The 15071-nt window shown below is 57.5% G+C and overlaps 1 protein-coding gene across 2 annotated transcripts in view; it reads right to left on the minus strand.

The window, feature by feature from the left end:
- WDR1 (WD repeat domain 1) overlaps positions 1 to 15071 on the minus strand; it is a 42876-nt gene that overhangs the window by 17174 nt on the left and 10631 nt on the right. For both annotated transcript variants that reach the window (XM_078068385.1, XM_078068386.1), the window contains exons 3-5: positions 12864 to 12954; positions 8092 to 8239; positions 6897 to 7077 (exon numbers count right to left, since the gene is read on the minus strand). In XM_078068385.1, coding sequence (XP_077924511.1) covers positions 6897 to 7077; positions 8092 to 8239; positions 12864 to 12954 — 420 coding nt within the window. The remainder of the gene's footprint in view (positions 1 to 6896; positions 7078 to 8091; positions 8240 to 12863; positions 12955 to 15071) is intronic.

Consider the following 15071-nt stretch of genomic DNA (forward strand, 5'->3'; position numbering starts at 1 on the left):
TCCAGATGACCTCCAGGGATGATTCCCTTTCCTAAAGATTCATTCTTTCCTCCATCAAGGGTTTGCATAAGAAAACATCCTCTAAACACCCCACACCTCCTCCTCTACCTGTAAGAAACACCCCTTAAGTGAACTTAATAATTTATTAACAACTCTCCTCAAGGTAGGAAGTGTTAAGGGCTTCTGGGGTATAAACACCTAACCTTAAGGAAAACCTGCACCCATCACCTGCCCCCACAGCACCCTCCAAGGCCAAGCACCGAGTCAACTAAAGTCAGGAGCTGCTTGTGTGAAGGCTCCGCACGCGTCTGTGTCACGTGAGGGGCTGAATCGTGCTGAAATCGTGCCACCTGTGAACAGAAACCTCCTTAGGAAAGAGAAGAGGGCCTGTGCGGACGCAGCTGAGGTACGATGAGGTCCTTAGGGCAGACCTAACGCTCCATGAGGGAGATTAGGACAAGACACAGACGGGGAGGGAAGAGCAGGTGAAGATGGAGGCAGACTGGGAGGACGCTCCTCGAGCCAAGGAATGCCAGCGGACGGAATCTGGAAGGAGTCGGGGGAACACAAGCCTGCTGACACCTGGATCTCAGGCTCTGGCTTCCAGAAACGAGAATAAATCCCTGTTGAAGCCCCTGGTTTGTAGTCCTTTGCTGTGGCAGCCACAGGGAACGAGCACACCAAACACCATCATCTGTAACGCTCCTGGGATAATAACCCTTCAAGGACACTGTGCTCACTGCACTGCAAAGAAACTCAGGCCAGGAAGGAGAAATTGGGGCCAGGATCCCGAGGAGGGGAGCCATAGAGCCGGGATCGGAGGAACCCATGTGTCTGCGAAGTCCAACTGGAAGGCTAAGCAGAAGAGTCGCCCCTCAATTGGGTTTTCCCTGGTGGAGGCAGCTCTCGTCTCAGAGACACGAGACTGTGATCTCCGCCCGCACTCTTCCAGGCCAGGCACCTCGGGCCCCAGGCGATTCGGTCCAGAGCTGGAGCACAAAGCCAGCCCCGCATTCTGCTCTTTAGCAATCACACCACTTTGCTCAGCTGACAAGGCCAGAAGCAGCCAGCCCTTCATCTCCCTCAGAGGGATTCCCCCGCAGGGCTGGGGACTAGAAAGCCTGAGCACTCTGAACCCAGTGACGCTGGGGATCCACACAAGCCGGCTTTCCTTTCTGCCTCTTTCTGGCAAACACCGTCGTGGGGCTGCAACTTTGCTCTGACTCAAGAGCCTGACCTGTGGGGCATCATCATGAGTGCCCGCGGCAGAGGTGCGACGGGGCACGGCTTCAGCCTGAACTTGGCTCTGGTTTTGGGACCGCTGGAAGGCAGTTCCCATTACTAACATGCCACCCACCTGGCTCCCGGGGCCCAGCCTCTGCCAGGCCAGTCTGCAGGGTGACACCAAGGCCACAGACCGGAGTTTCTTGTGTGTGCTCATCTGTGTGAGGGCTGACCTTCCATGCTCCAAGGTCTGGCCCCCCTGTTTTAGAGCAGGCGCCATCCACCAATCTGAACCACAGTGGAAGGAATCCGCTTCCTAAATTGCGATCTCTCAAGCCCTCCAGAGTGCTTCTGCCTCCACCATGGTCACCTGTCACCCACCACCTCACCACTGCGAGGGCCCTGGGGAGCCTCCAGGCACCTCCCAGGAGACAACCAGGCCCAGAGGGAACCTGGGTCTCCAGTTTCTCTTCCAGAACACTGGGCTTAGCTGCACTAGCTCTGGGGCCTGGGCAGGCCAGGTCATATCCTTAACTCCCCAGGCCAAATGCCACCGTGGTGCCAGCCAGGCTCCCCAAGAACTGGGGTGCTGAAAGAGCGCACAACAAACAGAGCAGACCCTGGGCTAAAGAGGTCGCTACAGTGGGATGGTGATCCCCCTTTACTGGGCATAAGGAATATGCCAGGAGTTAGATGGCCGGCCACCACTCAAGAGAGAACAGGAACGTCCCCGTATCCCAAGCCCAGCTCAGGGAAGTCAGGATGCCCTCCTGAAGGGCGGCACCAGACACCCAAGCCCCACACCTGCCCATGTCCACCCAGCGGCCGGAGCGATCCCATTATGAGGCCACTGCCTCTCCTCAGAAAGGCCTTCTCCCTTGACCACCGGCCCCCGTCTCTCCGGATCCGACTCCTCCCAGCACTCAGCATCCCCGATGTTACAGGGGATGTCACCCATGATGGGCTCGTGGCCCTCCTCCCGGATGGAACGCCGCATGTCCCTCCCCAGGCCCTAGAACAAGACAGGCTTGTGGGAAAGCCTGGGTTTAGTGAGGGCCAGAAAGAGCAGATGCCCCCAGAGGACCAGGCACTGTGTGAACCCAAGGCCTTTGGCTTTAGAAACTCCTCCCTGTCAGCTTTTCCTGCAGCTTGAGCCGAGAGTCCAAATGAGCAGGAAACTGATGTCTGCTCCTGAAATAGCCCACATAAAGGCAAACAGCAGTGAACAGCCCATTAACCAAAAAAGTGAGGGCTAAAAATAGCCTGTTCCACAGGGAGGTGAGGCCTGAGTACAAAGGAACAGGTCTGGGGAACCATCATGGGGTAGGGGGGCGGGGGGCACGGGGAGGGTTCAGACACCTGATGGGCTTCTTCCGGCTGCCCGACCCAGCGGCCACCTACTGAGCTGGGGCTCCCAGCCCCTGACCCTCCCCACGCTCCCTGGAGGAGTCACAGCCCCATCCTGCAGGCCCAGCTCACTCAGGCCAGGCCCTGATGTGGAAGGTCCTCGGTGTCCGGTCTACACCTGTCGGCCCATCAGTCACAGCCGACACTCACTGCAGCTCTAGCGGGGACTGTGTCAGCGGATCCTCCCGAGAACCCCCCACTGTCACTATCTCTCCCCCATCATCACCTGACCCACCAGCACCCCCTCTAGACACTGAGAACAGAGCCGTGAAGCCATCAGGTAATAGTAATGTACCTGAGCCCCCGTCACTGATAGGCTCAGGGCACCACGGGGCTCCACAGCCTGGCTCCAGCGAGCACAGGCAGATGAGCTGGTCCGCTCAGGTGTCCCCTCTGGGAGCCCTCCCTGGTTTCACTGGCCCCAGCTGTCCCCTGAACGTACAACTGCTCCTAACCCTCACACTGAAATGCCCTGCCCACCTGTCCTGCTGCCCTCCCGAGCTCATGGAGGGAGAACCGGCTCGGACGCCTGGGCCCACCTCCCCGTCCTCCCTGAGCATGGCACACGCCCCCACAGCTGGCGCTCTGAAAATGGCCTCTGTCCTCCCCTGAAACCCTGCCTCACTCCTTCAGTCTGCCGCCCCCTCCACTCCTGCCGCCCTGGCCAGGCCACTCACGCTGCCGTCAGCACAGTGGGGCAGGAGTAGACCAGCTAGGAAATGGGGGGAAGGAGACCTGCCCCGCTGACCCCCAGCATGACCGGCACCGATGAACCCACAGCTCTCTGAGAAGCCAGACCGGCAGGTACAAGGGCGGGAGGCGGAACGGCTAAGGACGAGGCAGGCCATTCTGTGGGCCCGGCCTGGGCCAGAACAACGCAGGCCCCCGATACACGCTGAAGGACCGACACTGCTGCTTTCTGCCCTGCTGGGAGTCAGGAACAGGGAAAATGACGAGAAAAGCCTGCAGAGCAGAGCTCCAATTTACTTACCTGCCTAGAAAGGCAGCGCCTCTAATAATAGCCAAGACAGATTTCTGGCTCAACTCCGCTCCGCTGCGTAGAAGGAAGTGGGACACCCCCCTTCAGCGCCACCCGTGATGGGTGAGACCACACAGGTGGCAGGGGAAAGCCCAGGAGCGGCCGGCTGGAGGAGACCAGGTGTCCCCTCTGCCACAGGTGGGCGCCGTGCGCGCTCAGAAAGTCAGGCAGGATGTTCCCATTTCCAGATCACACGGCCACAGCCTGGACAAGCCGGCCCGGGCCACACGAGTGCCGCCTAAGCAACCGCTGAACTAGACAGACTATCCTATCGCCCGCAACACGTGGCTGTGGGAAAGGCTGTGGACACAGTGTTCTCAAGAGCTTGCTCCAGAAGGGGCCTCCATGGTCGTGCCCGGCAGAAGAGGAAGCCCAAGGCCAGAAGGGCGCTGAAACCTGCCCAACGCGCCCACGGGCAAGGTGCACAGACAAGATGGGCAAGCGAACCACGCCTCGGTCGCAGGGACATGCTCGGAAGGAAGAAATTCCTGCTGCAGAGGCTGGGGTAGGTAAGGGCCCACCTGCCCCTTCTTTCTTGGGTCCTCCAAGGGAACCTCAACCTTTGTCCACAGAATGCCAGTGCCAGAAGCAGAGACAGTGATGCCCCAAGCCTCCACCCCACACCCGGCCTCCTATGATCCTGGGGAAGTCACCGGCCCAGGTGGCCCACGGCATCTGAAATGAGGGGGGCCTGGGCCTTTTCCACTCAAGGTTCCTCCACCCCATCTTCCTGCAGCCTCTGGAGCCCACAGCAGGTTCAGGCAAAGGAAAACGAACGCTGAACTGACAGCCCGAGGGCCCAGCAGAGCCTGGCTGAAGCTGATCCCAACTTAGCTCCGGAGGATCCAGGAGTCTACACTCACTCTGCACACCATAAGCAGCAGGTTTAAACCAATAAGCTCAAGAACCAAAGAGAAAAGTGACCGGACCCCCACTGCGGGCCAGCAGGATGGTCAAGCGAGCTGAGTATGTTCGGTCCCTCTGGCTTGTCTGAAACCCTGCTTTCACCTCCCCTTGGGTACGTGCACCACCTGCGTTTTATTCTAGCACGTACCGAACCTGAGAGCACAACTCAGTCTTTCTCAAGGTGGCCACTTGAGCTCAACCCCTCTGTGCTCCTGACATGCTCACCCCTTGTCCCCCTAGCCTCAGCCACGGTGCAGAGGGAGACAGCAAGAAGCTGGAGCCTGGATGGGCAGGCAGCCAGCCACCCACTCCAGCTGCACTCTGGGGCTCTGAGGGTCCAGGGCAGATACACGTGCATAAGTCAGACTGATTTACACAGTTGTCAACACTTGACGGGACATTCTGGGTGGGTGTGGGGCCCCGAGTGCTCTCCCCACCCTTCATTCGCTGGCCACTGAGCCTGTTAGAATCTTCTCCAACAGAAGCCCAAAGAGCTCCTAGTGGACACTCTGATAGGACGTCTGCCAGCATCTCTCGTCCTCCCACAGGTCTACGGGGCCCGCAGAAGACAGCTGTCACCGTCCCGTCTCCCGAGGGGACCCGGACACGCCACTGGCCCATCCAAGGGTCACAGCGCCAGCCAGCTGCGGCTCTGGGCTGCCACCCAGCATCCCCCACTCCTGGTCTGCAGCCAGGTCCTGATGCAGGACCCATGGGTGACAGGCTCCCCAGGCAGACCTGAGGACACAGGTACCAGCTGGACTCATGTTTGTACCTGACAGCCCCGGGCCGGGGCCTTGGGGTGAGGGCTGTGTTCTCATGTTAGAAAAGAAAATGGAAAGAGGAAGATTATTCCGGCCAAGTCCCCAGGTGAGCACATGGAGAAGGCTGGCAGTGTGCTGGTCACAGGCTCGAGATGCTGGGCTCAAACCTGGCTCTGCTGACTCGCTGCTGAGCTGCTCCGGGCCGGGTTTAGTCTACATCTGCAAAGAGGAAGTGATCCCTCCTGGCGTAAGGAGAGACGCCTCACTGGCCCACAGCCCAGATCACGGCCAAGTGACATCAAACAGTGGGGGGGGACTTGGGAGCAGGGACAGCTTCACTGAGACATGCAAGGACAGCCTCCTGTTGCCACAGAAAACCTCTTATCTCCCTCTCCTCCTCTCCTGGGTGCAAGGCAGGACGCTCAGTTATCTGATGCATCCCACGGTACCTCTACCTGCACTTAGTAAACACTGACCTTGAACAGCCTTCGACAAAGCCCCCACCACCTACCAAGCGGGCAGCAGGAACCGGACACGGTTCAGGAGCAGGAGACGGCCACAGGAACTGCTGCAAAGGGAGCTCTGAGCTGCACACCCCACGGGGCACGGAGAGCCTTGCTAGGCTTCCCACGCAGCCGCCTGGCCCTGCTCAGGGGCCCTGGGGACGGAACGGAGTGTTTCACCACTGGCAGGGCAGGAGCCCCTCCGTACCCGAGCCAAGATCTGCACTGGAGATTCTGCCCACCGCCCGAGTGCCACCCTGTTGGGAACCTGCCGAGGAAGTGGCATCATCCTTTCCGGCCACAGCGTGCCCACAGTTTATGAATCACTGCATGCAGTCATCAAAATAAACAGCAGTCCCCACAGAGCCACTTTAAGGACATTCTCTCATTTCATCCTTGATGAGGTAGGACAGGGAACTGCTCTGGACCCGTGGGCAGCCGTGCAGTTAAGTTCATGGTTAAAATGCACTATATTGATGCCCCCATACCCACCTTGCAAATGGGAAAAATGAGGCTTAGGTTCAGACCCTTGTCCCAACCAGGGAGCAGGGACAGAGCTGGGACACTCAGCTAAGGCGTTTAGACACATGTCTTCTACAGGCAAAGCATCTAACTCTCCTCATCGCGTGTCCCATTCAAGCTGTGACCCTGCCCTCATCATCACAGGAGGAGACGAACCCGGGTGTCCCTGGAAGCTCACCAGCTCTACCACCTGGCTGGCTCAGCAGGTCTCGAGCTGGCAGAACCAGAGCCAAGCCTGGGCTACCCCTTTCTAACAAAGCTCCTTTAGGCCAGGACACTCACTTGGTCACAGGGCATCAGAGATGTGTCCTCCCTGCAACCCCAGAAACACACACGTCTCCCAGGGCGGGTCCCTCCTTGCTGGAGGCAGCCCCGCCGGCCGGAGGGCTAGCGGGCTGTCCCACCATCACGTCATGTTCCCCCGCAAACCCCTGTCTACACATCACAGCGTAAATGACACGTGCCTGCAACCCTGCGGGTCTAGACTGCCGGTTTCACATGCAAACCACCCCCAGAGGGGACGTCACTTACGCCAATTGTAAACTTGAACTTGAACGGTGGCCCCTCAAAGAACGCGGCACAGTTATCGTCACTGCCCGTGGCCAGCCGGTACGGTCTGCTCTGCTTGATGTCCACGCTGTTGATGACTTTGTTGTGTCCCGTGATCTCGCCCACGGAAGAGCCACTGTCCCACAGGAAGACGGCTCCAAACCTTTACCCGAAGAGAGGAGTCACAGGAAGAAAACAATCAACCCTGGGGACGGTCGATGAGCTGTGGGCAGCTGAGTGGCCCGTGCTCAGAGCGGGGCGGGGTGGGGGGGCGTGCTCACGGCCACGCTTCATGCACACTCGCTAAAGGAGCAAACACGAGGCACTGTGGTTTCGGCTCTGTGCCGTGTTTGTCAAAGAATCTGAGAACAAGTGCCTTTGGGAAGGGCTGGATGTCTGCGTCTGTATGGTCCAGGGCCAACAAGTCTCCCACCTGCCGGGGGAACAGCTCTGTGGCTTACCAGTTTCCTAACAGTTGTACTGGGCGGGACCAAGGTATTTAGCAGCTACCATCCTCTACTAGAAAGGAGAGAATGCCTTGCTCTCAGCTGGCATCCGATGAACACGCCACTGCGGGGGTTACTTTTTGTATCCGAATGAAAACTGAATTGTTAAGCCCAATAGGATGACCTGAAAAACTATGGCAGAACGCTTGCCAGAACACACATTAAAAATAGCCTCTGAGTAAGGGAAACGAGATGCGTGCCTGCCAAGTCCCAAGTGCCTGAAGCCGTGTGGTGCTCTGGGGGGAACCCTGCACTGCGGTACTGACCCTGCTGGTCACTGGACCCAGATGCAGCAGCCACTGAGGGCCACCAACCCCGTCTCCACCGGTCCCCTCTTCCTTCGGAAGGTCACCACCTTCGGTGACGTGCCCAGCTCCCCTGCAGCCAGGTGTGGCTGTGTGGTATGCTGGGAGGGACCCCAGTGACGCTCCCGGAGCTCCCTTTCCCCTCCTTTCCTGCTGCCTGGAGTGTGGGCATGATAGCTGGCGCTCCAGGAGGTGAGGGGCCAGGGATGTCAGAGATAGAGAAAGAATGGGCCCGGCCCCGGGGGGCCTCAACACACACTAGTCCAAGCTGGCCCAGAGGTCACCGCTCCCCTCCCAGCAGGGGCACCCACAAAGAAAGCAAAGCCAAGACACACGGGCAGGGAGGGGCCGAGGCCAGAGACTCACTTCTCCCTTCCTTCCCCGACCACTGCGATCCTCTTACTGTCTTCTGTCCAAGCAATGTCCTTGATCTTCCCAGCGAAAGGCTGATACTCATACTTTAAGAGGTGCTCCTTCTGCGTGGTATCCCAGATCCTCAGCTTTCCAGATACATCTGTGGACACAAAGGGTGGCGAGAGCCATGTTCATCCCCGGGCCCGGGCCGTGTGGGCACGAGGCCCGCCCATGCAGCACGGCCCAGGGGCTCACAGGTTTGCTGCAGTTGCCCAAGGCCGCATTTCAAGTGAGCAAAATGTGCCCGGTCCATCAGGGCCTGCGGCCTCTATGAGGCCCACGACTGGGTCCCTGCACTGCACCAGCCATCCCCTGGATGACAAGCCCTGTGTGGGCACGAGGAAGCCGAGACACACGGAGGCACGCCCCAAGGCGTCAGGCAGCAGTCTGGTTCTATGATTCTAGTCTCCCCGCTGGGGGATCTAAATGGTGTACGGGCCTCGGGCAGCTTTCTGAACGCTCGGGACTCAAGTTCTTCGTTTGCAAAATGTGACAAGACTAGTGACAGCCGCCTCTCCCACGCAGCGACTGAGCTAACAAGGAGCGGAGCTGTGTGCAGCCGGTGCACGCCGTGACTTGCACGTGGCCCCCGCCTGGGCTCCCCTCCAGCTCCTCGCCCGCATCCCCCGCATCTACGGCGGCTACGGCGACGCACATGCCACAGCCCAGACGAGTGAGGTGAGAGCAGGTGCCCTGTGGGAGGCGCGCAGGTGGGTGCTGGAAGGCGAAGTGGTACTAGACGGAACGCGAAGCCACGCCTCTCCTCGGGGATTAGTAATCAAGTGACTGCGCAGGAGGGAGAAGCACACCCCTCCCTTCCCGGCAGGATCCTGTCACCGAGATCTGAGACCAACTCCGACACAGCCCTTTCCAAAGAGCACCAAATTCCCAAATCAGGATGAAGATGGAGGATTTTACAGTAACTCCTCTGCCCAGACTGGGCCTGGGGGGAGGTCCTCCCAGGAGGTAAGCTCCGGGGGGTTCCCAGGGTCCCCAGGCCTCTTTAGCACTTAACACAGACCCTCCGGCTGCTCTGCGTGCCCAGCTTCTGTCCTCCCGCTCGGGCCGCAGAGCTGAGGGAGGCAGACGCTGCACGGGGCTCCAAGGGTACAAATACCTTACACCGACAACTGCACCGACCAGAAGGGGAAGGACAGGGCCACCTCCGGGGGGCTGCTGCGAAGGTGACATGAGTTAGCACGTGTGAAGTCTTAGACTAGCACTGGGCACGCTGCAGGCGCTCGCTGCAAGCTGGTCATCACTCCCCAGCGAACGAACTAAGGCTCTGCAGGAAGCCACTGGAGACCCTGCCTCACAGCAAACACCCACACCCACAGTCCGCGGGCCAGACAAGGGGAGACTCCCTGCCATGTGAAAAGCACAACCTGAGGGGTCCCAGGGGTGCTGGGCCTCTCTGGGTGAGGTCCAGAAAGGCTGCCTGGCCGAGGCGAGTTCCAAAGATGACCGGGAACTAGTTCAGTCCCTAACCAACGGGCCAGCGGGAAAGGCAAGGAAGAGGCAGACGCCGGAGCATCAGAAAGGGCACGTGTGCAAGCGGGGTCGTGCGCACACTCACACACACACGCCAGGCCGTGTGGTCAGCTGGGCTGAGGCCGGTCCAGGGGGCTCTGGAGTCCTGCACAATCAGCGTCTACAGCTCAGGCTGGCCGCGTCCCACCCCCTAGGACAGGACGGAGCCAGCTTGCCCGCTTCCCCTGGGCTCTGCCAGTCGCTGCCTGCCTCCTCGGGGTGCTCAGGCTCCTCTCCGGGCCGGGCACGAGTCGTTTCTCCCACGGCCGCCCCACCAGACCCCCCACCTCCTCCGGTGGGCCCTGCTTGTCCATTTAATCCTCCTTTTGTTTCATCTGAGGGAAGCTGACAACGTCACATTACTTTCAGGTGTACAACCTACGGACTTGACAAGTTCATCCCTTACGCCGTGTGCGCACAGGTGTCACCATCATCTGTCCCGACATCGCTATTAATGACGTGTGCGACTGTGTTCCCTGTGCTGTGCCCTTTACCCCCACGACTCGCTCACTGCACACCTGGGAGCCCGTGTCGCCCCCGCCCCTCTGGCAACCGTGGTGTGCTCTCTGTATTTATAGTCTGATTCTGCTTTTGTTTGTCCTTTTTTCCCCTTAGATTCCACTCTTAAATGGAATCCTACGGTCTTTGTCTTTCTCAGTCTATTTTACTTACTGTAATACCCTCTAGGGCCTCCCGTAGTGTCTCAGACGGCACGATCGCGTCCTTTTTTACGACCGCATCACGATTCCATCATATATATATGCCACATTTTCCATGTCCATTCGTCTATTGAGGGACACTTAGGTTGCTTCCATACACTTAATTCTTTTTCAGAAGCAGCTGGGGCTAGGAAGTGACGTGGGCCTTCCAGTGCCCACGGAGGCCTCTGCTCGCCAGCTCTGCAGCACGGCCTCTCTTCCTACGTTCCTCACCTGAGCAACCCTTCTCTCCTCTCCTCTGGGCATGGGGCCCCTCTCCTAGGAAGCCTGCCACTCTGCGGCCCGGGTGCATGCTCTGAGGGCAGCCCGAGATTCACAGCCCTGGTGGGTGCCCAAGGGACGGACCATGGGGTATAGACCGCTAGCATTAAAATTACCCAAGGAAGACACGGCTAGAAATAGGGAATTGGGTTTGCCCTGGAAATGGCTCTGAACAAGAGAACATGGCACTGTGGGCATGTCAACCCAAGGGCAGAGACTGACCATTTTGTTCAGGGCTGGGGAGGCAGCCCTGGCATGGGCTCATTACACAGTAGGCCTTCTGGAAGGTTCGATCATTCAATGACACAGACCATTCAGACTCACAGGAATCTGAAGGTCCCATAGAGGGCTGGAACCCCATCTGGGAGCAAGCCACAGGCTTCCCAAGGTACTGAGACCCCCACCCTAACCTGGGGAACCCCAGGTACCACGTAACCCACTTAGCCGGAGAGCACAGCCCTTTCTCAGCCTCCCTCCTCCTCACTCCAAACCCTGTACAACCACACTATTTTTAGCCCAGGACCTAATCTCTGCAGTGAAGGTTTCCTTGTCTTCACTTGATTCAAGGGACCAGCAGGCTAGAAACATAAATGTGATCTCTGCCCAAGAGCACTGGATCTGTATGCAGCCCAAACCTGCCTCAGTTCCTCCCCAAATCAGGGAGCTTTCACGAGAGAAAAATGTCAAACTGATCCTTTACTTAGGTGGACTGGCCTTTGCAATGGTCTCTGTGCCAGGCTTCCTCACTGATTTAGCATTAGGATCTGAAGAGCCCGGCTCTCTGGCTGGTGGAGCACCCTGCCCTGGGACCCGGGAGTGCTGGCCCGGCTCCCACGTGATTCAGCAGCCGGGCCTGCAGCTCCACGTGCCAGGGTAGGGAAGCTGTGCCAAGCAGGCAGCAGCGCCCTCGCCAACCACGCTTCTCTCCTGAGAAGACATAATTTTAAAAGGCACCAGGGCCACTTCTTGGGGCTTTCAAGGAAAAGGTATTTTCCCGGCAAGCAGGGCCGGCCAAAAAAAAAAAAAAAAAAAAAAAATTACATGGCTAAAATAAACCAAGGCATAATAAATTAGAGCACGTTTTACAGACAGAGTTGGAGTGAGTCTAAACACCACCATCATTAAGTGCCCACGTTGGGCCAGACTCCTGGCCCAGCTCTTCACACTCGGCCCCGACCGCCGGCTTTAGCCAGCAGCCAGCGTGCCTCTCTCTCTGGCGTGTCCTGGTTTTAGTGGCACACACTTCGGTTACCTGCTGTCAGGTGGCCACCAGCGCAAGACGGGCCCAGGCATTTCACACACACTGCTGCTCCGGATCCCGGCTTCCGGGAGAGAACACCAGGGCCCAGGAAGGTAAGTTATTCCAGGCAGGCCGCACAGCGTGTAAGGGACGAACCCTCCAGGGACAGCCGCAGGGATGTGTGATCCCTCTCCTGGCCAGTCGGCTCTTTCAGCAATTCGTTCCTCTCTGCTGCTCTCTGGGGAGGCTGACAAGGCCCAGGCCCACACCCGCTCACTTGCTTGGCTTCCCCTGAGGCCGGAGACAGGGCTGGGCACTGACAAAGCAGTCAGGATCTGCTGAGTGTGCGAACGAACGAATGAGTGAATAAACGGGAGGCCACGCTAACTTCCGTGCCTCCCCTTCTCATCTGCAAACGGTAAAAGATCTACCTCAAAGAAGTGGGTGAACAAAGCATCCACCGTGGTAAAGATCTTTATGTCCCTCCTCCCAGCCAGCCTCCCACAGAGCCACACAAAAGCCTGGCTGGAGTGGAAAGGAGCGCTTGCCTGAGGCCCGCATTGACAGGACTGGGAAAGGAGCAGCTAATGAATAAAGGTGACACAAGACAAAGCTGCAATTCACAAAACACACACACACACACACACACACACACACAAAATGAGCTCCCAAACATCATGATACAGCTACCCGCAAAGGCCTCTGGCCAACCTCACAGGAGCGTTTCTGCTGACCTCTGAGCTGGAACCAGCTGGAACACCGCCAACTGCAAAGCTCTGCAATGGGGCTTTTTGGCGGCTTCTACTTTCCTTGTCAGCCCCAAATGAGACTAATCACACCGGCTCCCCTGCCGCAGCTCCCCTCCCTTTACCACACCCCCCACCTCCCACCACCCTGTGGCCAGGAGTCCAGTCTGGCCTGGGGAACCCCTGGGCCACACCACACGCGTCCACGCGCCACGCGCACACAGGTACCTCCAGAGGCGATGTAGAACCCGCTGGGTGCGTACTTGGCCACCACCACCTGATGGGCATGCTCCGTGTAGATGTCAGCAAGGGCTGGGTTCTGCAGGGAGGAGACCAGAATGAACACAAGGAATGCAGAAGCAGTCAACTGCTTCCCCCTCTCCTGATGAGTGGATTCGGGGGCTAAAAATAACACACGCACATTTAAGTCAAAACCTCCATAAAGAAAAATCCCAGCAGTACGACTACCTGCCTACACACCCACTGCCTGCCTATCTTCGGGTGATAGGAATCTAGGCAGTATTAACTCTTTCTCTTTCATCTACAGCTGTGGAATTTGAGATGATTGTCTTTCCTTTGCTTTTCTGCACTCGACACAGTACCAATATGTATTTGTAAGATACACGCTTGAGACAGAATTTTCACTGAAAAAAAGTCTACTATTCTACTTTTCTTTGTGGGGAGCCTCCCGCTGCGGCTGCTTTCTCCAGTCACCTGTGTGCTGGTCTCCCTGTTCAGGAGCAACTCAACCCCAGCTGCCGAGCAGCGTATGGCCTGAAATAGAGCCCTTGGCTTTGAGCTCCAGCAGCACAGCGGAGCGCAGAGCTGGGAGCCTCCCCTTGTCACAGCCGTCGCCGGGCGATGGGGACTTCCTACTCGCTTCGTAGCCCAGATGGAAGGCTGGCTGGACTCACAGCAAGAACAGGGCCGGCATGTGGGACGAGAAGCATCTCCACTGCTCGGCAAGAAGGTTCTAATGTCTAATTTACTAAAAGTAGACAGCGGCGCCCCCACTTCCACACACACGAGCGGCCTCAGCAAACCTGCAGCACACATAGTGAGATGCTCTCGATTTGTCTCTACGGCTGGGCTTTCTTTCAGGAGGGAACAGACTCGGTCATCTACTCCCCAATTCCCGCAGTCGGCTTTCTATGAACCAAGCACTCTTGAAAAGAGGCCGCTTCCCACTGGCTGGAGGCTGAGGACACATCAGGCCCCAGTGTTGACACCCTGCTTTCTAGAGGCGGCGGCTGCAGGCACATCTAGCCTGACCCCCAACTGCCCCCCCTTCCCAACCTGACCACAAGATCAGAGCCTGCACTTTTCTCAGCCTTCTGGCCACAGGATCCCCACACCCCCCATCCTACCAGACTGAGACCAGAGAAGCGGACCCTAAATTCTAGCCCCGCCCACCACCGCCCACCTTCTGGCATTCCTGTTCAGCCCACGTCTCTCTGCAAACGCTGTTCCCCAGAACCGCCCTCCTGCCGGCTGACACCTACTTCTGAGGCCTAACTGCAGGGCCACCTCCTGCACGAAACCTCTCGTGAAGGCTTCTCTTCTGTGCCCCTGAAGCATTTCACATGTCCCTGAAGGTCCTAAAGGTCCTTACGACACACGATACAGGTATCCCCTGCTTTTCCAAAGTCTGCACTGTGCCACTTCGCTTTTCCAGAAGACCTACATTAGTACCTGTTTTCACTGAGAGTCACACAGGATTTTCACTGTCATGAAAAAAGGCAAAAAGCCAAAATCGCATTCAGCACCGGTTTTGTGGCAAGATGAGCCGGTCTGGGGTAGCAGGCACCCGAGAGCAGCGAGGGATGCCCCCCAGCGCCTTCCCCGGGAGCCACACTCAGCGTCTCAGCATCCAGTGGCCAGAGCTCCAAGCTGTGTCTGGGAGCACCTGGGCTTTATCTCCATTTATGTCGTGCACCTGTCCTAAGGTATCAGAAAAGCCAGGACAGGTGGTTTTTTGGGGGTCTAGGAACACTCAAAAATTTTCTCATATAAAGTACCAGTAACTGCTTCTTTGCTTTAGGCCATTTTGGCTCACATAAGGTTTCATAAAATGCTCTGGTTTTGGATAGCGGGGAAACCTGGAATCCCAAACCTTCTTGTAGGCCTGAACCTTCTTGTCATCTCTTCCAATTAGTTTTTCTGCGACCTGCTTCAAGTGCAGTTTCTTCAGCCATCAAAGCAGTTCACAAATAGCAGGTGCTCAATAAATGGTTTTTTTTTTGCGGAGGAAAGTATACAAAGTCCTTTTCACCCCTACAACTTAACACTCAGCATTATGTGATGTGGTGGGCACTTAATATACGTGCTTCATAAATTAATCCATCTTGGAATAAACATTTGCTTGAAAGGTATCAGGTACTCAAAGAGGATGTCACAAATGGCAAATAGGCACATGTAAAGGTGCTCAATGTCATT

This window comes from Halichoerus grypus, chromosome 3 (genome assembly GCF_964656455.1).
Source record: "Halichoerus grypus chromosome 3, mHalGry1.hap1.1, whole genome shotgun sequence".
Lineage (NCBI taxonomy): Eukaryota > Metazoa > Chordata > Mammalia > Carnivora > Phocidae > Halichoerus > Halichoerus grypus.